We start from the raw sequence: 25,842 nt of genomic DNA on the forward strand, positions 1-25,842 counted from the left end.
GAAGGAAGGATTGGTAGTTGGAATGTAAGGGAGAGGAAGGGGTTGGAAAGGGAATCGGGGGATGGAAAGGGAGATTATTTGATATGCGAGAACTCAATGTTAAGTCTTCCAGACTGCCCAGGTGGAAGGTGAGGTGTTGTCCTCCCATTTGTGGTCTGATTCGCTGTGGCAATGGAGGAGGCAAGGATGGTCATTTCAGAGACGGAGTGGGAAGGGAAATTGAAATGGACGGTTACTGGGAGGTCAGATCGGCCAGTATGGTAAGATAGCAGTGACATCAATTAAAATCTGGTATCTCTTGCTGAGAAGGTGTGCACAATGTGACAAGGCTGTTACGTTATGAGCATCCATCTCTGCTGAGAGTGAGTGAGCACTATGACAGAGATGCAGCCTGTTCCAGTCCATGAGCTGGGAATGTGTCCCTGAGCACACAGTGTCCTTGCTGCAGCATTTCAATAGGAATTACCCAGTGCAGCCTGAGGTACAGCACTGATGTGCATAAGTATCCAGTGAAGGAGTCAGAGATTTGTCACAAGGATGTTGGCAGGTGTTGGAAGCCAGTGTCCGTGGATGTGGAATGTGTCTGGGTAGTGCCCATGGATCTTGCCCAAGAGTTTGGTGTCCAACAGAAGTCTTTTGGTGCAAGCAGTGAGTTGCTCTGGTTTCCACGTCAAGATTTCCAATGACTAGATTATATGGCAGGTTTGGTAAGGTCACAATCTGTGGTGAGTGGGCAGTTAACAAGACATTCAAAAAGCAATGAAGAGCGTCAATTGGGAACTTACTGATCCCTACCGAGAATCTCATCACATCTCTTGTGCAAATGGGCTAAGTTGCATCGAGATCATCCATTTAAATAAAGAAAGAATTGCACTAATGTAGCCAGTTTCACCACATCAGAATATTCCAAGACATTTTACAACCAATACTTTAGAAATCTGGTTGCTGCTGTTCTGGAATAAATACTATTGGTTGAGTTGTAAACAGCATGTCCCCACAAACAAGTTTAATAGATCAGCTGTTTGAAGGTTTGGTAGAGGGATGAATATTGGCAAGAACACATGGAGAGTTCCCAGCTCTTCCTTCACTGGTGGATTCTTTCACATGCAACCAAAAGGGCAAAGGGGATATCAGTTTACCTCATCTCCTCTACACCTTTGACAACATAGCACCCTTTGAGTATCAGAGTATCAGCACTGAGTGTGTCCAGCTCTCTGGACTGGAATGTCAACCCACAATATTTTGACTCCAGGGTGAGAACGATACCATTGAACAAATGTTGATATTATTGAGTGGCCCCTGACAAGGAGTCTTCTCCTGCTGTTGGAGGTGAGATGGGCATTGAATTGGGTGGGATGGTGGCCTATCTGAATGAAATTGTGGGCGGGAAGCCTACAGCCAACCTTCTCATCACTTTCCACTAATTGAAACCCTTACGTGATTAGAGAAATGAAATGGCCCATGTATGTCCTACACATAAAAAGCAGGACAAATCCCACCTGGCCAAATACCGCCCCATCCATCTATCCTCAATCATCAGTAAAATGATGGAAGGTGTCATCAATAGTATTATCAAACAGCACCTGCTCAGCAATAACCTGCTCAGTGACGCCCAGTCTGGGTTCCGCCAGTCAGTTCCTGACCTCATTACAGCTTTGGTTCAAACATGAACAAAAGGAGCTGAATTTCAGAGGTGAGGAGAGAGTGACAGCCCTTGACATCAAGGCTGCATTCGACCAAGTGTGGCATCAAGGTCCCCAAGCAAAACTGGAATCAATGGGAATCTGGGGGTGAATTCTCCAGTGGTTAGAATCATACGTGCCACACAGGAAAATGGTTGCAGTTTTAGAGGCCAGTCATCTCAGCTCCAGGACATCTCTGCAGGAGTTACTCAGGGTAGTCCTCAGCCCAACCATCTTCAGCTGCTTCAATGATCTTCCCTCCAGCATAAAGTCAGAAGTGGGGAGGTTTGCCAATGATTGCACAATGTTCAGCACCATTCACACCTCCTCAGAAACTGAAGCAGTCCATGTTCAAATACAACAAGATCTGGATATTATCCAGACTTGGGCTGACAAATAACAAGCAACATTCGGGCCACCCAAATGGAAGACAATGACCACCCCTAATAACAGACAATCTAACCACCGCCATTTGACATTTAATGGTGTTACCATCGCTGAATTTCCCCACTATCAACATTCTGGGCATTACCATTGGTCAGAAACTCCACTGCACTCACCACATAAACACAGTGGTGACAAAAGCAGGTCAGAGGCTAGGAATACTGCAGTGAGTAATTCTCCACTTGACTTCTCAAAGCCTGTCCACCATCGACAAGGAACAAGTCAGGAGTGTGATGGAATACTCCCCACTTGCATGGATAAGTGAAGCTCCAACAATGCTCAAGAAGCTTGACACTATCCAGGACAAAGCAGCCCCTGCTTGAATGATACTGTATCCATAAACACCCACTCCCTCCACCACCAACATTCAGTAGCAGCAGTGTGTACTAGCTACAAGATGCACTGCAGAAATTCACCGAAGATCCTCAGACAGCACCTTCCAAACCCACAACCATTTCCATCTAGAAGGACAAAGGTAGCAGATATACGAGAACCCCATCACCTATACGTTCTATTCCAAGCCACTCACCATTCGGACCTGGAAGTATATCGCCGTTTGTTCACTGTTGCTGAGTCAAAATCCTGGTATTTCCTCCCTAAGAGCATTGTGGGTCAGCCCACAGCAGGTGAACTGCAGCTCACCACCAGCTTCTCAAGCGGCAACGAGGGACAGGCATTAAATGCTGGCCCAGCCAGCGATGCCCACATCCCACAAATGAATAAACTTTTAAGCCGTGACTTGAGGCCATGACCTGCCCCCACTGGGATTAACCCAGCTACACATAGGCCTGTGGCCAGTCCACATTACCTGGAGCTACTTGTCACTATGGGATGCAGTAAAATGGCAGGAAAGGGGGAAGGGAATAATCCCTCCATCAAAGACACTCAGTGCCTGATTTAGAAACTGGGCATTGGGCAGAGGACTGTTCCACGAGGAACCAACCTCCTGTCCTTGTTTCTGACAGCCCCAGATCCCTCTGACCTGTGACTCTCCAATCTCTGCATCCTTTGTCCTGGATCCTCTGTGACCCGGAGACTCCAGGGTTGACCCTGCCGCGGCAGCCACAGCCTCCTCTGTGGCATCGCTGTTCACAAGAATGCCCGGCCTTTGATTAGTGACAGCTTTCACGAAGTAGCACTCTCAGAGACTTGATTCCAAGGGTAGGCATGGCAATGACCTCCCAATTCTCAGACAGGCTTTTGGATCAGAGGGCCTTCCCTAGACGATGCAGTGAGGCTCCCTCACTGCACTCCAGCTGGCACCAGGAAATTATTCTGTCCTTGGACAGTCATGAGGAGAGGCCCAGGCTGGTTACTTAACTGAGTGGTTAAATCAGTTTTGCCATTGTGAGTATACTAGGGCTTTAAGAGGTGCATTTTGTCCTTTTTTTTGAAGAGAGGTTTTAAGGCAGAGGTACTGAGAAGTCTACCAGAGCACTAGAGTTAAGCAGCTTGTGACACCTTGGGCCTTTATTTTTTTAACATGTTGGAACAATAGAAGCAGCCTGAACGGGTGGGGTCAAACTCCCACTGAATCAGGATGTTTCTAGCTTTCAGCAGTTACTGTTGGGGTCTTGAAAAAATGGAAGCTATTTCTTCCCTCTCTCAATTACAGCCAAAAGCAGGGGGTTCTGTCTCTGCTACTGCAATTGCAGGTAAGAAAGTCTGTTTTCTGAATTTGCCTTTTTTCTAAGAGATGTATCTATAGGATGTTACTATATTGGAACAGTTAATTGGTAATAATTACTGTATCTATTATTCTGTTAAGTTTTCTAACAGGGTTAAGCAATCCTAATTCTTTATTTCTTTTGTTGCATTTTAACCATAGATTAGATTACTTACAGTGTGGAAACAGGTCCTTCAGCCCAACAAATCCACACCAAACCTCCGAAAAGCAACCCACCCAAACCCATTTCCCTCTTCACCTAACACTGTGTGCAATTTAGCATGGCCAATTCACCTAACCTGCATATTTTTGTGTTGTGGGAGAAAATCGGAACACCCGGAGGAAACCCACGCAGACACGGGGAGAATGTGCAAACTCCACACAGACAGTTGCCTGAGGTGGGAATTGAACCCAGGTCTCTGATGCTGTGAGGCAGCAGTGCTAACCACTGTGCCACCGTGCTGCACAGTGGATGAATAAAGTGCGTTTTGCTTTAAATCCAGTAGTTTAACCAATCGAGTGGTATCTGGAATGCAACACCTTACATTTACCTTTAAAATAAGAAAACAATAGGGCCTAGACTATCTTCTGAATATTTTGAAGGAATTTGGTCTGGTCCACAACACTAGTCATGCAAGATTCATTTCTGAACAATGACGACGGAGCCATAAAGCGAAAAATTATCACTGAACTCCAGTCAGTGTTCTAGCAGAGTTAGAATACAGTCCCTGTAGAATGTCAGGGCCAACAATTATGAATGGGAGAGAAAGGCAGAGGAAATAAGAAAGTCATAAAATAAAGATATGGTGCTCAGATGGAGACACTGGAACACTCTCCTTTATATTTTGTTAATAATTCTGATAGGTGCCAAAGCAATAAAAATCATTGACAGCAATGTGGCATCACATTATAAAACTCTCCCAATAAAATGCAGCTGAAAATGAACACAGCAACAAAATGCCTCAAGTCTTTGATGTTAGGCTGACGCTGTCAAATATTCCAGTCCTTGCTTCTCATCAGTGAGTTAAGAAGTTTCCACTGGTGCTCATCAACTTGATGGTGTAGACTCCAGAATGGAAAAACAAAGTCATCACTTCAAGATGTGTCTCCTTTATTTTGGTTTTGGTAAAGAACACACATAACAAGTGAATAGCAAGTCACTAACAAAAGATGTCATAAATCTTGCTTTAAAGCCCTTGTATCGTCTTTCAATCAAACTAAGGAGCTGAAAGAAACCAATTTTCTGCCTCTTAGCCACCTCCCCATAGTACCATGGGCCATCTGTATTACTGCTTGGGAACTCAACAGCCTTCTGGACTTAATATTGAACTCAACAATTTTAGGGCTTGAGCTCTCCCATGTCCTTATCCAATGCCCATGCACCAGGCCTGGTTATCACATGGTCTCTTGTTACACACGACCCATTGTTAGACATTAACAGCTCCTGTTAAGAACCATTAACTCCGTTAGCTAGTTTGTTATCCTTTTCTCACCTGTTCACCTGCTCTTCTCTCTCTTTGGACTCTATCTCCACCTATCATATACTCCTTAGCCCCTCACCTTACCATATCTTCTGCACATAAACTGACAGCTTCCAAGCAGTTCTGAGGAAGGGTCACTCAACCTGAAACATTAACTCTGATTCTCTCGGTAGCCATGATGTGGAGGTACCGGTGTTGGACTGGGGCGAACATGGTGAGAAGTCTCACAATACCAGGTTATAGACCAATAGGTTTATTTGAAATCACAAGCTTTCAGAGCACTGCTCCTTCAGCAGGTGACTTGGGATTTCAAATAAACCTGCTGGACTACAACAAAAACAGAGGTTTCTGGATAAGCTCAGCAGGCCTGGCAACGTCTAAGGAATGGCTCTAAGAGCTATTTTTTTTGAGGTATTTTAGATGTTGGAGGTGATTTCCTTGAATTCCAGGAGCAGTAATTACTGTTTATAAACTGTTGTATTATTTGGGAACTTCTGGGGAAAAAAGATCCAAACAATGGCACTTTATAAAGGAGGAAGAGAGACAAAGGCAGAGACCACATGATGAGAGAAAGAAATCTACACTGTTGTCTGATACAGCAATGAATCTGCACATCTACTGCCTTTGCTGTTTGGGTTCAAGTATCTCTGGACATTGCAGTGCATCTAAGAAAAATGAACAGTGAAAATCACACTTGATCTTGGAGGAACCTGTGGGGTCAATCCACAGCACAGGAGAAGCTAAGTGCATAGTTTTTTTTAAAGTGTAACCCTGCTGTAAATCTACAACAGTAAGTAGAGTGGGTTCTTTTTTGATTAACTGAGACTTAGTGGGCAACCTTTCCATGCAGAGGGTGGTACGTGTATGGAATAAGCTGCCAGAGGAAGTGGTGGAGGTTGATACAATTGCAACATTTAAAAGGCATCTGGATGGGTATATGAATAGGGAGAGATTGGAGGGATATGTGCCAATGCTGGCAAGTGGAACCAGATTAGTTTAGGATATCTGGTCAGCATGGACAACTTGGACTGAAGTCTGTGTCCGTGCTGTACATCTCGATGAGTCTATTTCATTGCAGTAGAGCTCCCCTCACTAGTCCCTGGCTGTGGTGTAGTGATAATCTCACTGGATTAGTAGCCCAGAATGCCAGATTAATGTTCCAGTGGCATGGCTTCAAATCCCACGCAGCAGATGCTGCGTCCACTGCGGTTGAGTGATGTCTGGCCACTTCAATCATCTTAAAAATTGTTCACAAGGACCAAATACATCTTCTGTCTAAAACTGAACCAATCTGTTGCTAACTTTTCCCATAGCCTTCCTGGAAGGCTTGATGAAATAATTTTACTCTGAAGACACTTACCTGTTTATGACACATGTCTGACATGAAAAAAACATCTTTCTATATACCTGGCACTACACTTATTGTTGTACGCTTACATTTCCTAATATCTAGATGAGCAACGTGGTGTTTCTGTAGAATTTATCTCCTTGTTAACTTTGGTATCAATATTATCTGGTCATTAACCAATATATATTCCACTATTATCAATTGTTGTTATTGCTTGTGGTGTCTTTACAGCATTCATTCTGCTGGTCTATATTTGAACTACCACTGCAGACAGAAGTCTTGGATCTTTGTCAGATTTCTGAGCTATATCAAGTTGCATTTTCTTTCAGTTGCCGGTAAAGAGCTGGTTACTGCTGTAGAATAACAGCACTACTTCTCTTACAATACTAAAATCTCCACTTTCTCCTCAATTCAGTACTGTCCTCAACAGTGTAGTTGCCATCACTTGCACTTTGCCTGAAACATAGCCTGTGGTATCTCATCAACCTAATTCTGAATCTTTGAATGCATAGAAGTCAATCCCAATTTCTTTCAATCCCAATACTGTTACCAAAGCCTTGTGGCCCACCTTGACCTGGAATTTCAATTCCGTGAGGTATTCTGTGAGCGTTTCACATCCCCAGGTAACTGCTAACACTTCCCTCTACATGACTGTGGTACCTCTGTTTGGTCTCCATCAAAGCTCTCACTACAAAATAAACTGGTTTCTGTGTTCTGTCAGTTTGTACATGAATACGAATGGCTTCCAGTTCTGTGCACGATGCATTGACAGTCACTTCAATGAATAACCTGGGTTGGAATCCGCTAAAACATCAGCAGAGAGTAACTTCCCTACTATCCCCTCAAAGGTTACAGGCTGTTTCTGGCACCAGCATCTTTCCTGGCTCATTTTCAGGTTGAATATAACTGGTTAAGATGGGGATAAACCTTCTCATTTGAATCACCATGCCTATTAAGTGTTGTACATTATTTACGCATTTTGATGATGGAAATTCTTTGACAGCTCTTGTCTTGTTCTTGGATAATATATTCTAAAAATTTAATCACCATTCCAGAGAACAGGCATTGTCATTTGAGCTAAGCTTGCATTCTGTAGTGTCTTTACACCCTGGCGTTATTCCTTCTTCATTTTATCATGCGTTAGGAAGTCGTCTGTCTGACAAATGGTGGATGGTTGAAGCAATTCTGTCTGAATGGTGTAATAAAGGTGGTCAGCAATCTTGACTTTTTGTCTAAGGGGATCTGCCAGAAACCACTACTGGCATCACATTTTGAAATACACTTGGCTCTAAACTTACCAAGCTGACACCAACAATTTCTCTCCTGACACCTTTATTTAACGGAATGAGCTTCACAGACAATTCTCCATTTGACTTGGGAACAGTTACTAACCCTAAGCATCATTATATCTGTTCTGCCACTGGTGATATGCCCCTGATTTCCATCGTACTGTCTAACCAAGATGTTACTTTTCTGATCAAAGGTTGAGTATTTCTCCTGTGAGTTTATGAGGATTTAGTATGTTCTTGCAGATTAATTTGTCACTGCTACTCAAGTTGCCTAAACCTTTGTACAACTTTAGAAATTCCTGTTGAAATTATATCCCATCCACATTGTCAAGTACTATATCTATTCTGCCCAAGAATTCTAGATGAATATATGGGTTTCTGCCCAACAGTGAAGTATTCTGATTCCTCGATGTTTCACTGACTTATTGTCATCAGTGACCAAGCTTCATGACGATATGCCCAAGCACCTCAAGATCCCGTATCCTGAAGTTTTATGTTTGCTAGTCTAACGGACTTCAACTTTGCCTGTATTGATGGTGCTGCTTTTGTGTCAAAGTTTAAAGTCTGTATCAAAATCTTCCATCTTCCAGTTAATAGATCAGAATTTGTTTTGACTGTCTCGCCTTCCCCAGGAATACTGGCTTCACCTTTAATTCTGTATCTTTCAGTTCTTGAACATCTTCCTCATGTGATTTCTCTGAAAGTGTTCCTTTTTCAGGAGTTTTCTTTGTTGTTGAGGGTGCGACTGATTTAAAATATTTTCTAAAATGACCTAATTGGCCACATAATAACAATCAACTCCCTGGTTGGACATTCATCGCACTTATGATTCCTTCTGCAGCCACATGTTGTACAACCTGATATTGTCGATGATGCTGATTCCTGCTCTCTGGGCATTTTGGCAGGCTATCGGGAGGGCAGTGATGCCGTGATACACAACTATGTTGGCAGAAGGCCCAGCAGTTCCTCACAATACTGGCCGACTTCAGAACCTGACTCCAAGCTGTGTCGTGAATTGTATTGTCTCTTCTCATTTGAAATCCTCCTTGAAATGAAGCAAGTTGGTTGATCCCTTATTCCCATATGCCAACTGATATACGGTCTTTAACTAATTCATTGTCAAAGCTAATGCTAGATGATACAAATCCATTAACAAAGATGTGTAATGATGTGTTCATCCTGGTTGCCATTTTGAGGATTTAGGAGACCATTAAGTACAAGGTTTTTCATAAGATTCCATGTATGCGATCAGCAAACAAATTTAACACACGGGATTAGGGTAGTGTGCAGGCAGGGATTGAGAATTAGTTAACAGGCCGTAGAAATAAACAGGTCAATTGCCAGATGGCAGGCTGTAATTAGTGATCACTGCTGTTCACACTCTAGGAAAGATTGAGATGTGGGGATCAAATGGAATATTTCCACATTTGCCAAGACTAAGTAAGTTGTGGGAAGGATGTGAGATGATTTCAAGGGAGCTCAAGCAGGCCCAGTGAATGGCAGATGGAACATAACATTAAAAATGTGAAATTATCCTCTATAGTCAGAAAAGGGAATTAGTTTAGGTCAGTTGTCTGAATCGTTGGTTTACAGAGCAGTGTGATGCCAACAGTGAGGGCTCAATTCCCATCACCGGTTTCAGATTACCATGAAGGACTGTCCTTCTCAATTTTTTTCCCTCGCCAGAGGTCTGATGGCCCTCAGGTTAAAATACCACCAGTCACTTCTCTTTAATGAGACAGCAGCCCCAATAATCTGATTAGACTAAGGCAACACAACAACAGTCAGAAAAAAAACAATAAAGACGCAAAATTTCTCAAATGGTGAGAGGTTGGGAAGGATTGATGCCCAAAGGGATGTGGATGTCCTTGTTTATGAGTCACTAGAAGCTAGCATAGCAGATACAGCAAATAATTAGGAAGGCAAATGACATGTTGGCATTTATACCATGGGATTTGAATACAGGATCAAATAATGTCTTGCTGCAATTGTGAGGAGCACCTGGAGTTCACCTCAGGAAAAATGTACTTTCCATTGAGGGAGTGCAATAAAAGTTCATAAGATTCCTTGGAATGGTGAAACTGTTCTATTGGGAGAGATTGAAGTAACTGGTCTGCATTGTCTAGAGTTTTATAGAATGAGAGGAGATTTGAATTGAATCTGAACCCCTTTGCAGTATTATTACTGGACTGTTAACCCAGAAGCCCAGGTAATGTTTTGGCGACCCAGGTTCAAGTCCTGCCATCGCAGATGGTGGAATTTGAATTCAATAAAAATCTGGAATTGGAAGTCTCATGGTGACCATGAATCCATTGTCAATAGATGGGGGGAAAAAAAAATCAGGTCCACTAATGCTCTTTAGGGAAGGAAACTGCTATCCTTACCTGGTCTGGTCTATATATGACTCCAGACCCACAGTAATGTGGTTGACTCTTAACTGCCCTCAGGGCAATTAGGGATGGACAATAAATGCTGGCCTAGCCAGTGACACCCTCATCCCCAAAATGAATAAAAAATAATAAATTTTAGAGAAAGTGCAGGATGGATATGGATAGAATTCTTCCCTGACTAGTGAGGCCAGAACAACTAAGGACACAATCTCAGAATGAGATGAAGAGGAAATTCTTCAGCATTTTCTATACCACAGACGTGTGGAAACTTAATTGTTGAGCATGTCCAATATAGAAATCTGGATGTTTCGAGCACTGACTGTAATTAAAGGGTCCTACAGCTTTTAGGAGCTTATAGAGCAGTATTTAAAGGAAGGAATAAATGTTTAGTCTGCCAGATGAAGAGTCAACAAGAGCACTATGTGGGCCCACCATATTATCTCAGGCACATTAACCGGGCAGAGATGGGCCTTCCCCAAGATCGAAGACCCCACGGTCCAAAGTTCCACACCCTGAGAGCTGTTGGCCAATCAAAGGCCAACAGCCAGGACTGTCGAGGGATCCAGCAGGGCCTGAGTGATGGCAGGGTGGTCGGGCTCACAGGGTAGGGATTGTGAAGAGTTGGGGGAAGGAAGGAAGGAGAGCTAGCCACAAGGACAGGAGTTTGGCTGTAAGTGCAATCCCCACCATTCCTGGCACCTCGCCCCTCATTCAGACAATGAGTCCCTTTAAATGAGGGACCCCTTGCAAAGCCCAGAAGCAACCTTGACTGGGTTTGGTTTCCAGGCTTCAGATATTATATGTCTCTTACCCGCTGCTGGGTGGAACAATCATCCGGGGGCAAGGCCTCCAGTGAGGTAATCAGAGCAGAGGTTGGCAGGTGGACGTTTCTCCATTTTAGATTAGATTACTTAGTGTGGAAACAGGCCCTTCAGCCCAACAAGTCCACACCGACCCTCCAAAGAGCAACCCGCCCAGATCCATTCCCCTGCATTTACCCCTTTATCTAACACTACGGGCAATTTAGATTAGATTAGACTTACAGTGTGGAAACAGGCCCTTCGGCCCAACAAGTCCACACCGACCCGCCGAAGCGCAACCCACCCATACCCCTACATTTACCGCTTACCTAACACTACGGGCAATTTAGCTTGGCCAATTCACCTGACCCGCACATCTTTGTGACTGTGGGAGGAAACCGGAGCACCCGGAGGAAACCCACGCAGACACGGGGAGAACGTGCAAACTCCACACAGTCAGTCGCCTGAGTCGGGAATTGAACCTGGGTCTACAGGCGCTGTGAGGCAGCAGTGCTAACCACTGTGCCACCGTGCCGCCCACCAGCATGGGCAATTCACATGGCCTGCACATTTTTGGACTGTGGGAGGAAACCGGAGCACCCGGAGGAAACCCACGCAGACACGGGGAGAATGTGCAAACTCCACACAGACAGTTGCCTGAAACGAGAATTGAACCCGGGTCTCTGGCTGTGTGAGGCAGCAGTGCTAACCACTGTGCCACTGCGCCGCCCAGTGCCACCGCGCCGCCCATTTGCCATGCTTCCACCCAAATGAAACCCTTCTGGGGAGCCTGCCCTGGGAGACAGCATTATATTCCACTCATCAGTTCAGGACTAGGCCCTTCAGCTGCATATTCCGTTAAACCATGCTGACCTCTGCCCACAATCCCTTTTTCCCACCTTTCCACAGGTTTGCTGATCCTGAACAAAATCTCAATCTTCAGTGTTTTAACTGTCAGCGTCCACAGATTATTTTTGGCAGAGAGAATTATCTGAAAAATTGCTTCCTGATTTCCCTCCTAAATGTTAAGACTACATCCTCTCATTCACTCCCCCTACCAGAGGAAATTGTTCCTCTGTCTTAATTTACCGCAATAAATCCTTTCAAGCACTTCAATCACTTCCACCCTTTGAGACTCAAAGGAAATCGAACAAAATTTATGTAACTTGTCTTTGTAATTTAACCCTCTGATTCTGATGAATCTGTACCGTATCTCTCCATGGCCAATGTATCCTTCCTGTGGTGAACAGAATTGATTTTATTTCCCTCATTTCCAGGGCTAATCGATTGTGCGTTATAGAATCATCACTAACAGGAGTGCCCTTTGAATACTTCGAACGTGACCAATATCATTTCAATACAAATTTACCAGAATCCCAATTATGATCTTAGTTGGTAAGTCTGAGGATACCACACCCTTAAATCAGCAATACAGCAACAACAGAACATTTGAATGCTTATTTATTTCCACCTCTTCCTCTGTCTGTGATTTTAGAATTAATAAAAAACAGCTTTGCATATAATTTAACTTGATCTGCCCTATGTCACTGCGCACTCAAAATGCTCCTTCTCAAAACAACATTCTCGTTTAAAGGGGTATGGTATCTGCTGAATACCTTTTAATTCCAAGGCAATAATCACCTTAAATTCAGGGTATGACTTGTGATCAGCCTGAGGTCTGCCTTGTTTGAAATGATGGAAGAACATCAGTTTTTATAAGCCATCACGAGTTTTTGGCAGCTAGCAGGATTCTTGCCTTTGTAGTTTGATTACTGCTGACTACAATCAGCTTGTAGTGTGTACATAAAATACATCTTAATTACCCCATGGTAATATAACTTCAAAGGGAACACCTCTGCTTAGGTGGTCTTCTCAACAAAGGTTAAAATTACCCAGTTGTTGGAGGTAATGATGTTTCATTTCTGACCTCCAACCATGCTCGCCCTCTTGTACTGATATTTTCTTACATTATTACACCTTTTATTTTTAATAGTTCAAATACTTATATTTATGTCAACAAACAAAGACACGTATGAAAACCATCCATCTGTGGACAATCCCATTCTTACTGTCTCTGATAAAAAATCTAAAAGTTTCCAATGTGCAATCATGGGTTTGGTATGCTTTAATATAGCATAGCATATGGCAGCTATATTGCGCAAGCTAAAACCTTCATAGAATCCAGACAGCGTGGAAGCAAACCATTTAGCCCACGCCAGTCCTCCAAAGAGCACCTGACTCAAACCCACCCTCTCCCTCATACCTTGCATTTCCCATGAGTAACCCACCTAGCCTGCACACTAAGGGCAATTTAGCATGGCCTATCCACCTGAGCTGCACATCTTTCTGGACTGTGGAGAAAACCAGAGCACCTGGAGGAAACCTACGCAGGCACGGGGAGAACGCGCAAACTCGACAATTGAACCCATGCTTAAAATGTGTTGCTGGAAAAGCGCAGCAGGTCAGGCAGTATCCAAGGAACAGGAAATTTGACGTTTCGGGCATAAGCCCTTCATCATGAAGGGCTTATGCCCGAAACATCGAATTTCCTGTTCCTTGGATGCTGCCTGACCTGCTACGCTTTTCCAGCAACACATTTTAAGCTCTGATCTCCAGCATCTGCAGACCTCACTTTCTCCTCCAATCGAACCCATGCCCCTAGCACTGTGAGGTAGCAATGTTAACTACTGAGTCACCCGTGCTATCAAACAACTGTGACCTGGTAATCTGCTCCCTCTTTTCTACGTTGCTTCTACTTGCACTTCAATGTTTTTATTTATTGTTTCTTTCCTGTCTCTCCGCTCCCCCACTGTCCACTTTGAAAGTGAAACTCCTCTGCTTTCTTAAAGCTCTCACAGCTGGCAGTTTTAAGTGGCTGGAAACCAACTGATAAACCTCTTCTTTCAACTTTAGGAATGAAATGGCCACATCATCAATAGAACCAGAAAAAGCATTGCTGTAAAGCTCATAGTGAAAACGTTGCCTGTCCCCAGCAAAGAGAGCTCCACAGAATTAAACTCAGCTGCCATGCTCAGGGAATCTATGCTGTTAAATAATAAACAGGCAGGCGAGCCTCTGAATTCTTTGTGTAATAGTAAAAGAGAGCAGCTCTCACAGTTAATTAGACCCGACGGCACTGTCTACCTTGAACCTCAAAGGGAAATCAGCAATCGTGTCCTGATCTGCATGTGATGGATGCTGGGAGGTGAACGTGCTGAGCGCAGATAAATAACATGCCTTACTTTGTTTGGCGTGGCTCGTTCAAATTAAGGCAAGGATTTCAAAGTGGGAGTCAGATTCAATCCTTATTGTCACAGTATGTTGTTATCATTAAATAACTACAGCGGGATCACTGCCATATGTGTAGCTGTGTACTTGAAAAGGAATGTCTTCCAGGGCTTCAGGGAAAGTGCAGGGCTGGGACTGATTGATGGCTCTTTCAAAGAGATGCCACAGGCACCATGGGCCGAACGGCCTTCATCACATGCTTTGAAGCAGAATTCAGTGCTTAAGCCTTAAGAGTGCAGATCTACAGAACAGCTGCTAGCTGCTACTGAGTATGAGGAATCACTCTGCCTTTTAGGATCCCTGTTTGCACTGTAAAAGAATAAAGCACCCTTTTACGGAGTCATGGAGTCATACAGTATGGATACAGTTCCTTTGGTTCAACTAGTCCATGCCAACTGTGTTCCCAAACTAAACTAGTCCCATTTGCCTCTGTTGGCCCATATCTCTGCAAACCTTTCCTATTCTTGTACCAACCCAAATGTTGTAACTGAATCTGCATCCACCACTTCCTCAGCAGTTCATTCCACACACGAACCATTTGCTGTGTTAAAAATGTTGCCTCACATTTAAAACTTCCTCCTCTCCCCTTAAAAAATGCCCCCTAATTTTGAACTTTCTCACTCTAAGGAAAAGACCTTTATTATTCACCTTATTTATGATTTTACAAACCTCTATAAGGTCACTCCCTTGACCTCCTACCCTCCAGTGAAAAGAGTCCCAGCCTTTCTTTATAATTCAAACCCTTCGTTCCTGGCAATAACCACCTTCAAACCATTTCCAAAGCTCAAAGTTACAGCACAGAGATGCCACAATTCAGTCCCAAAACGTTGTCTTGCCTTGAATTGTCAACAAGGAGAAATCATTCGAGATGGATTGTCAGGATGTTGGGCCAGTGATTTGTGGGGGGGGAAGGAGGGAGTGGGGGGGAGTTGAGGGAGGTGAGGTCTACCTATGACTTTGAAATGTTCAATGTTCATATTCCAATCCCCAGTACTTAACAGCATAAACTTATTATTGTTTAAAAGGTAGAAGGCTGCAGAACCTAAACTCCCCTCTTCAAAAAGAAAACAAATTACAGGAACAATTGTAGATATATAGTGCGTCTCGTCAAGAAGTCAGGATTGTACAACTCATGGAAATGCTGTGGAGCGCAGCCATCATTTTAACTTAGGCAATCTAAAACCACAGGCATTGTGTGTTCACTGAGATTGCACTGAAAGCTAACAAATGGCGGGAGAGGTCACTTTTTGAGAGTGTTGTTCAGGAAAGATTGTTGGCTGAGAAACTTCTTCAAATAGTGTCAACGTCTTTTAAATCCACCTGAGTCAGCAGACAAAGGACCTAAGGATTCAATCCTACAGCTCCTATTTCATAGATACATAAAGATTCAGTGTGATGGGTGAGGAGCTGATACCATATCAGGTAGGTATCAAAAACTTGGAGACTTTCAGCTTCCATTGTGCATGTCTGAAACTGGCAGGAATGCCTTTGCATATGAAAATGGAAATGTGAAAATGTGACTGAGCGTGCAGGCTGCAGGTAAGTTTCTTCAGGCGCTTGGCAAATTGAACTTTAAAGTTGCTCCTGGAGGTGAACAATTGAAAGGGAAGTTTGAAGTTATTTGACTTCTACTGTTGTGGAGGTAGGAGAAACAGAAATGCAACTTTTGGGTCCCACATTAATTTCATAGCAAGCTGCAGCGTTTCCTGCTCCAGCCCACAGCCCACCTGCTCCCCCAGCAACTCCTGCAGAACACAACCAGGAATTATATACGCAGCTCGATCATTTATAATGAGGAGCTCAGCTGCCTAATAGCAAAGAGGCTGTGGTCCTTCATTGGGAGCAAGAATGTGCTCATAGCAGAAACAGCAGTGCAATAACGATCAGATAGTTTATTTTTGTGACGTTGATTTGAGGGACAAGTGGTAGGCTTGGTAACCTCCAAAAACCTCCATCACTGTCTCTTCTTCAAAGTAACACCATAGCTTCTTTTACAGCCCCCAACAGGACCCTGGTTTAACGACAGGAGAGTGTATAACGTTTCACACACCTGGGTGCTTCAGTGGATCATAGTCAACCAAAGGCTGGGTGATTAGGATGTACGCGGAAACCAAAATAATAGGCCTTTTGCAAAAATTTTACGCAACAGTTTAAAGATGGAGACAGAAGGAGGAGATACGGAGTTAGCGTTCGAGATAAACGAAGCCACAGCCTCAGTCTTGGGGCAATGGAAGTGGAAAATGACAGAGAGGTCAGAGCAGCACAGACATCTCTGAGGGTGGTAGGGCTACAGGAGGTTACAGAGATGGGAAGGAGTTACACCTTGGAGGAATTTAAATTCCAAGGCCTGGATTTTCATTCCAAATCCCTGATGCTGTCCGTGAGTTGAACTCTCGGGAGTCTGGAGCTGTCAGTGAGGGGATACCAGGAATGATTTTTGAAAAGATAGCTGACAAAATGGCACCATCTGAGGACCCCAATCTGTTATCTATAGAGGTCTGGTTCACAAGGCCGGAGGGCAAATAGGAAGCTGCATAGCACTGTGTCCCCAGTGTTGGAGGTACAAGCAGCTGATGTAAGGAGGAGAGATTTGGAGGCACGTTCTGCAAGTTTCTCTAACAAAGATAAATAGGATGAGGTAAAAATGACCAGGCTGCCATCCATCCACAAGGTGGTGGGTGGGTGTAGCTGTGGTTATCTCATAATCATTGAAAATGACTAACGGAGCTCTGGCGACTAAGTTCTCTGGCAGGAGGCCATCTCCTTACACTGGCCAGGATTCTGCCTTAGATGGGGCCTGACTGCTCATTGGGAACATCCATACCCTGGTCCTCAGAGGCTCTGCAAAGTGGGAATTGTTAAACATCTGTGTGCAGGAAGGTAGCTTAATTTCCTGGACCAATCCAGCCTAGCGGCTGGAAGTGGGGAATCCAGTCAGGCTGCATTCCTGCCTCCCCAGTTTATCCAAAGACTGTCAGTGAATCAGGAACAAAACCCTGCTGTTGTTGAAGCCATTAGAGATAATTGCATTGCATTGGATGAGTTTGGAGGGACACATATGAAGCTTGACACTATAGAGATCAATTAGCCTGTAACTGACTTGGAAATAGCTCTTTTGTTTAAACTTCATTTGCAGGATGAGGGTGTCACTGGCCCAGCCAGTACTCATTGCCTATCCCTAATTGCCCAGAGGGCAGTTGTGAGTCATCCTCATTGCTGTGGGCTGGAGTCACATATAGGCCACACCAGGTAAGGAGACAGATTTCCTTCTCCTAAAGGACATTATTGAACCAGTTGGGTTTTTCCAACAATCGACAATGGTTTCATGGTTATTATTTGACTCTTAATTCTAGCTTTTTCTTTCTATCGAATTCATCTTATGGTCAGCATGGACAAGTTGGACCGAAGGGTCTGTTTCCATGCTGTACATCCCTATGACTCTATCTTGAACCTGGATTCCCAGAACACTATCTGGATCTCTAGATTAACAATCCAGCAATAATACCACTACATCGCCTCCATCGCTCTTTTCAATTTCTCACTGAAAACTGTGTCACAATGCTGTTGCACAAAGGTGATATAACCATGCATTTTTCACAAACATTTGATGATATGATTCCATTTATCTTAATCTTAGACTGCAATACTTCAAACCCAGTACTTCTGTGATTATCAGTCATTGCTCTGAACCAATTTCCTGATAATTATACCAGCTCCTTGAAAATCTTTTATACAATTCCAACTACCTTTCGTTTTCACATTGAGTTGCCATGAAGTTTATTGACAGCTAGATTGCTTTTAATGCTGACATGCGGATCCAGTTTGTATTCTCTCTGGTACTTTTGAAATGCAGCCCATATACAAATGGTGTTGTTTTACCAGTATGACCAATTGTTTTATTAAGGAAGGAACAAGCAGCATGGGGGTAGTTTTAAAGCCAAGGAGATCTCAGTGATGTCAAAAGGTCCCAGAGATCACACATAAAAACAACTGACAAAGGTGTAGGATGTAATGCATTAGTTACATGGACCCTTGGTCAAAACCATTCTGGAGTGCCATGTTCAGTTTGAAGCGCCACAGCTCATGAAAGACGTACCAACCTTGGAATGATTACAGTGTTGGTTCACTAGAATGATCTGCAGTTTGAAACTTAAATTAGGAGGAACAGTTACATAAAATTGCTCTGTATTCTGATGATCTGACCCTTACATTAAGCATTGCAGGGAGAAACAGAAAGCACTTTTTTTTTTCCTTTAAAGAAGGATAAAATTCTATGATTTTTTTTTCCCCCTGGAAGGGTGTGGCTGCTTGAACAATTGAAGAATGTAAGACTGAGATTGATAAGTTTCATTGGGTAAGGGTAGAACAAGATATGGAGAGGGTTTGATATCCCTCAACTATGATTGAACAGCTTGGTGCAGCAAACTCCAGGGACTGAATGGCTTTGACCTGTTGCTGTGCTGCAATACATCCTTTGGCAGTATCAGAGGCCAGCCAGCAACATGGAGGAAGTGTAATTGACCATGCACACGATGTTCTGCCTGTAGCAGGGACCCATGTTTTAAGAGGCTGCTGGGCTGCTGCCATCTAATGCACTGGCTTTGCTTCTGGTTTACTCTTTAACATGTATCTGACACCATGGTGTCTGTACCATTGATAACTGTTCAGGGAAACACTCAGAGTGAAATGGAGACACTAATGGCATCACTAGTTTACATTTTGCAGCAACAACATATTTCTCAAATGTTATGATTTCTCCCAAAAGACTAACAAATTGCTATACCACAAGTACAAGTTGGCATGGTGGCTTAATGGTTAGTGGTGCTGCCTCACAGTCTCAGGGACTTGGGTTTGATTCCACCCTTGGGTAACTGTAGAGTTTGCATGTGCTCTGTGCGTCTGCATGGGTTTCCTCCTGGTGCTCCAGTTTCCTTGCACAGTCCAAAGATTTGCAGGTTAGGGGGATTGGCCGTGCTAAATTCCCCATAGTGTCCAGGGATGTGCAGGCAAGGTGGATTAGCCATGTGAAATGCAGGGTTACAGGGTAGGGAGCTGAGTCTGAGTGGGATTATCTTTGGAGGGTTGGTGTGGACCTTCTATTAGGCCAAATGCCCTGCTCCCACAATGTAGGGATTCTATAAGTTGTTAAAATAAACAAGAGGCAGACCAGCTTGCTACAATTCAGAAACTGATTTTGTATTCATAGTTAAAAACCTAATAGCGTTTCTCCCTATCTCTTCTTTTCAAGATTTCCTACGTAGAAAGACCCTCAATGTTTCTATACCCCAAATCTGTTCTACATGTTGCACATATTTCAGTTGAAGGACTTCCTGAAGTCAATCCTTAAGTTGCTCAATATAAACATCAACCCATGCCCCTTCATTGTCTGGTCATGATTTTGTTTGAAGTGGTATAACATGCCGTTATGTTAGTCACTGTATTTGGCTTCAGAGGCTCTCTCAGTTGTCTGTCTTTAACACTAAAAATTCAAGTTCTTCCAGTTTTACCTCATAACTCAGTTCTCTCACAAAAAGGGATCACTCAACTGACCTTAATCAAACAATGATCATAGCTTCAGCTTGTTAACTGCACCAACTCTAATTATACAGATTATTGATGAAGACTTTTACAGTGCAGTGGTCATGTTAGGACAAAAGGTCTCTGTTCCAATCCCATAGATATGTCATGTCTCTCAACCAAGGTTAATTGAAAACATATTTTTGCAAATTAAATTATACAACAATCCATAATACGATGATACTGTGAATGATCAATGTTATAGAGTCATAGAAATGTAGAGAATGGAAACAGACTCTTCAGTCCAACTGGTCCATGCTGACCAGATATCCAAACCCAATCTAGTCCCATTTGTCTACACTTGGCCCATAAACATCTAAACCCTTCCTATTCATGTACCCATTCAGATGCCTTTTAAATGTTGTAATTGTACCAGCCTCCACCACCTCCTCTTGCAGCTCATTCCATATATGCACTGCCCTTTGTGTGAAAAAGTTGCCCCTTAGTTCCCTTTTATAACTTTACCCTCTCACCCTAAATGAATGCCAATTAGTTCTGGACTCCCCCACCCTAGGGAAATGACTTTACCTATTTACCCTATCCATGCCCCTCATGAGTTTACAAACCTCTAGAAGGTCAGCCCTCAGCCTCCAACACTCCAGGGAAAACAGACCCAAACTATACAGCCTCTCCCTGTAGCTTAAACCCTGCATCCATGACAACATCCTTGTAAATCTTATACAAAACCCTGTCAAGATTCACAGCATCCTCCTGATAGTAGGGAGACCAGAATTGCACACAATATTCCAACAGTGGCCTAACCAATGTCCTGTACAGCCACAACATGACCTTTCAACTTCTATACTCAATACTCTGACCAATAAAAAAATTATACCAAACACCTTCTTCACTATCCTATCTACCTGCAACTCTACTTTCAAGAAACTATGAACCTGCACTGTCTTAAATTGGACTCAATCAATACTTCACTCTTTCTAGATTAATTCAGTATAATCGTACATTTCTAATGCAGGATATCCTTCACTCAATATCTACGCTTCCATCATTGGTTGCTACTTTTACTTGTTAAGTGATCTTTTATCAATAATTCCAATTCATTTTTGTGCTTCATACTGAGTATTTTCCCATTGCATGCCCACTTTCTGTTATATTAAAAATGCACTAAATCAAGCTGGATGTTGTATCGGAAGATCTTGGGTACTAGATGAATGGCTTTTTATTGCATCAGACTTTTCTTATTGTCATTCCTGTAAATTCTCCAACAATAGATGTTATGGTGAATCCTGATGGCACTCAGTCAAAAATATCAAGGGCAAATCGAAGCAGCGGTGATTGTAGTATAGATATTACGTTACTACTATTGGTGACAGTGCGATTAGACAGTAACTCTATGGTAACACTTCTCAAAACATGTACAGGTTCATTCTGGAGAAGGTTACATTTTCAGATGTTACAAAGAAAGGAGGCCCATTAATAATCAGAGGTGGAGTTCAACAGTTGGAGAGGAATCATTCATGGAAATGGTAAGCCAGCTGGCAGTTGGTATTTAATGCATGATGTACGTGTTAAATAAGTAGAACAAAACCAACAGGAGGAGACTCAGAACTCAATGTAACATTGGATTGTTATTGGCAATGTTCAAACTTGAGTCAATTTAGAATAAGGGTTAAGAGTATGGTGCTGGAAAAGCATAGCAGGTCAGGCAGCAGCCGAGGAGCAGCAGAATTGACGTTTCAGGCATAAGTCCTTCATCATGACCAAAATGTCCAATTATGCCCAAAATGTCGATTCTCCTGCTCCTCGGGTGCTGCCTGACCAGCTGTGCTTTTCCAGCACCACATTCTCGACTCTGATCTCCAGCACCTGCAGTCCTCACTTTCTCTTACTCAATTTATAACAAGCTGAATTTACGCTCTGTACCAGTTAACACAGGCGCAGGGCTCTGAGACTGATACAGTGCGTCGTGGGTACCAGTGTGACATTTTCGTGAGCGATAGGACCAGAAACCACACTTTCACTAAGTGTGTCACCACACAGAAAAGTCATAATTACATTAACTTTAAAACGAAAGCCATCTACCTTACGATGAGGTAAAACCTCCTAAACTTACTTTACTGTCAGGTGAAGAAGAATCTTTGAAACCATCGCTATCGCTGTCAGTGTTAGCAAGGCTGCCAAGGCATAGATAGTCCACACTGTAAATAAGCACAGGGATAGTTAGTAGAGACCAGCGATGAGCAACAGAGAGCAGTATTCAGTGGCAGGCTGGTACCAACCTGGCATGTTCTGGTTCGATTGGCTGGGGCTTGCTGTAATGAAGTAGAGGATCTTCGATGATCTTGCCGCATTGGTGCCAGGACCCACCCTCTCAGTTATCATTTCTGATGTATTTATATCATTCTTGCTCACTGGAGGCTGGGAGCGAGGATTGTCTTTAATAGCTGTGGAGGTGACAGCAGTCAAAAGAGGGAGAATTTAAATGCACAATAAGCATTCTTTAAACATCTACAATAAACTGCAATAAACCACTTGAAAGCCTTATCTTCTGTCTGAGGTCTTACTCGCCCACACAAGAGCACTTTAAATTCAAAACTCCTTCACGAATAATCCTTTCAACTGCATCTAATACAAGATGCATTGACATTTTAGAAATTTCTCAATGATTTTTAAGCATCAGTTAAAATAAAGGTATCAAGTCTACATCATGGACCTCAATGCTAAAGGCACAAATGATGACTGAAACATAACTTGCTTGATCCCTTCTGCTCTTCTCAAAAAATGAGTAGCCATGAAAAATTCCACCTCTAATGTCAAAGCTCTTTATGTTGCACCGATCAGGACAGACCCAAGAATGCCAAATTTCAAAGGCAGATTGTGTCTATTTCAGCAATTCTCTTTTCCAGTATTATCAAGCACTCTGTTCTTGCAAGGGTCTTTTTTTTTTCTCTGCATGTTAAACATGAAAGAGTTCAGAAATGATTTACAAGGATGTTGCCAGGGTTGGAGGGTTTGAGCTACAGGGAGAGGCTGAATAGGCTGGGGGCTACTTTCTCTGGAGTCAGAGGCTGAGGGCTGACCTTATGGAGGTTTATAAAATAATGAGGGACATGGATAGGGTAAATAGACAAGGTATTTTTCCCAGGGTAGAGGAGCCCAAAACTAGAGGGCATAGATTTAAGGTGAGAGGGGAAAGATTTAAAAGGGGCAATTTTTTTCACTCAGAGGATGGTGCAAATATGGAATGAGCTGCCAGAGGAAGTGGCGGAGGCTGATCTAACATTTAAAAGGCATCTGGATGGGGTTTAGAGGGATATGGGCCAAATGATGGCAAATGGGACTAGATTAACTTAAGCTATCTGGACAGTCAGGCACACAGTAACCATTCAGGTATTTTAAACATTTAAAGGTACAATTCAAGGGAACTCGTGTGAATCAGCCTGAAGTATTTAATTACCTTAAAATAAATAAAAACCAGGTCGTGTTTGAAAAGGAGAAAAGGCATTTTTCTCTTGCTGTTGGCAACAGGCATAACTAACTTTGAAACAGTTTAAAATAATTAATTTACTGTTGATTTCAATAACAGCATCAAACCTGGCAGGACTTCACTTCTTCAGATAGTACGTTTGAAGTGTTTACACGATTCATCCATTATAACTCTGTGCCACATTTTCTCCAAAGTGGGATCACACAAGAATGCAAGATTTACAACATTGGATGATGGATGGATTAGAAACTAGTCTTTGTAATTGAGCGCAAGCAAAGAAACTGCAAGAATAGGTTTATCAAATACTTCAGATGTGTCTCCTTAAACATATTAATTATTCTCACATGTAAACCTCTAAATCAAGAGAATGTTCTTTTGTTCTTTGTACTTTATCGAGATAGTACCATTAGATGGGGGGAGGGTAGGAGACTCAAAGCCGTCACAATGAATACCCTGAAGCCGCCAATTTCTTTTGTTTACACCAGTAATTTCTTGCCCTTTCACAAGAAGTTGCTGAGGAGCAGATCTGGTGCTTGTATGGCAGGGCATTAGTTAGCTAACACAAGGCAGCAAATTAGATAAGAATGTAAGAAATAGGAACACAGCCCTCAAACCTGTTCTATCATCCATGGGTGGCACGGCGGCTTATTGTTTAGCACTGCTGCCAGGGACCTAGCTTCGAATCCACCCTCAGGTGACTGTCTGTGTGGAGTTTGCACATTCTCCCCGCGTCTGTGAGAGTTTCACTCCTGTTGCTCCAATTTCCTCCCACAGTCCAAAAAATTTCGGATTAGCAATGCTTAATTGGCCATAGTACCCAGAGATGTGCAGGCTAGGTGGATTAGCCATGGGAAATATAGAGTGGGTGGGTGTGGATGGGATACTCTTCAAAGAGTCAGTGTGGTCTCAAGGGATGGGCAGGTTAAGTGAATTTGCCATGGGGAATGCAGGTTTATAGGGATAAGGTGAACGTGGACCTGGGTGGGATGCTCGTCAGAGGTTCAGTGCCGACCTGATGGGCCAAATGGCCTGCCTCCACATTGTAGGGATTCTATGATTCAAATTCAATCCATCTCTTCTGCCCACTCCCCATGTGCCTTAATTCCTTAATGGGCCAAAACTCAGACCATCCTCAACTTAAATATATTCAATAATGGAAAATACACAAACCTCTGGAATTGAAAAGGTTCACAACCCTAGGAAAAATATCTCCTCGTTTTAATCTGAAATGATTGCTTCCTAGCCCTGAGACTATCTCTGTCTTCCACATTCTCCTTCAAAAATACAAAATTAGAGCAGAATTGACCACTTGTCCCCTTGAGTTTTCTCCGTCATTCAATGCAGCTCTTTGTGTCTCACATTTCCCTCTACCCCCAGTAACCCTTTGTTTTCTGCCTAACCAGAATCAATCCATGTCTGCCTTAAAACTATTCAATGGCTCCATCACCTCCTGAGGCAGAGAGTTCCATAGTCACTCAACCCTCAACGGAAAGATTCTTTGCATCTCTGGATGGGAGGATGAGCTGAGACAAGTATGATTAGATTAGATATACTACAGTGTGGCAATAGGCCCTTCGGCCCAACAAGCCCACACCGACCCTCTGAAAAGTAACCCACCCAGACCCATTCCCCTACATTTACCCTGAACACTTCAGAGACACTGCAGAAACACTTCAGTGTAATTTGGACAGGCTGAGTGAGTGGGCTACTGCATAGCTCATTAAAAATAATGTGGAGAAATGTGAAGTTACCCATTCTGGTAGCAAAAGCAGGGTGAGAAATTAATACCTGAATGACAAGAGATTGGGAAAGAGAGAGGTGTGGCGAGTCCTGGGTATCCATGTACACCAGCTTTTAAAAGCAAGCATGCAGGTGCAGCAGGTGATGAAGAAGGGAAATGGCATATTGACCTTTATAGTGACAGGATTTGAGCACAGGAGCAGGGATGTCTTGTTGAATTATACCGGGCCTTGGTGAGATCACACTTGGAGTATTGTATGCGGTTTTGATCGCCTTATCTGAGGAATTGCATTCTGGCTATGAAGAGGGTGCATTTAAGGTGTACTAGGCTGAGTGCTGGGGTGGCAGGACAGACCTAGTAACAGAATGCGGATCAATTAGGACTAAATTCACAGGAGTTCAGAAGAATGATGAGAGATTTCAAAGAGTCCTATAAAATCTAACAGGACTGGACAGGATGTTCCTGATGACTGGAGAACTCTAAACCAGAGCTCACAGTTTAAGGACACAGGGTAGGCTATTTAGGACTGAGGTGAGGAGAAATTCCATCGCCCAGAGTGTGGTCAGCACTGAGTGTCATCAGGGCTGCTCCACCCCTTTTTCCAGTTTATTCATCTTTTAGAAATGCTGGAATATTTATTTCCTGATGTTGGTCACCTTGTGACAATGGATAGAGCATAATGCTTGGTGGT

At 43.1% G+C, this 25,842-nt stretch overlaps 1 protein-coding gene across 3 annotated transcripts in view; it reads right to left on the reverse strand.

Moving 5' to 3' along the window:
- The window catches only part of kremen1 (kringle containing transmembrane protein 1), a 214,492-nt gene that overhangs the window by 54,267 nt on the left and 134,383 nt on the right, over positions 1–25,842 (reverse strand). For all 3 annotated transcript variants that reach the window (XM_060843717.1, XM_060843715.1, XM_060843716.1), the window contains exons 7-8: positions 22,203–22,367; positions 22,037–22,121 (exon numbers count right to left, since the gene is read on the reverse strand). In XM_060843717.1, the coding sequence (XP_060699700.1) occupies positions 22,037–22,121; positions 22,203–22,367 (250 nt within the window). The remainder of the gene's footprint in view (positions 1–22,036; positions 22,122–22,202; positions 22,368–25,842) is intronic.

Source organism: Hemiscyllium ocellatum, chromosome 24 (assembly GCF_020745735.1).
Source record: "Hemiscyllium ocellatum isolate sHemOce1 chromosome 24, sHemOce1.pat.X.cur, whole genome shotgun sequence".
NCBI classification, from domain to species: domain Eukaryota; kingdom Metazoa; phylum Chordata; class Chondrichthyes; order Orectolobiformes; family Hemiscylliidae; genus Hemiscyllium; species Hemiscyllium ocellatum.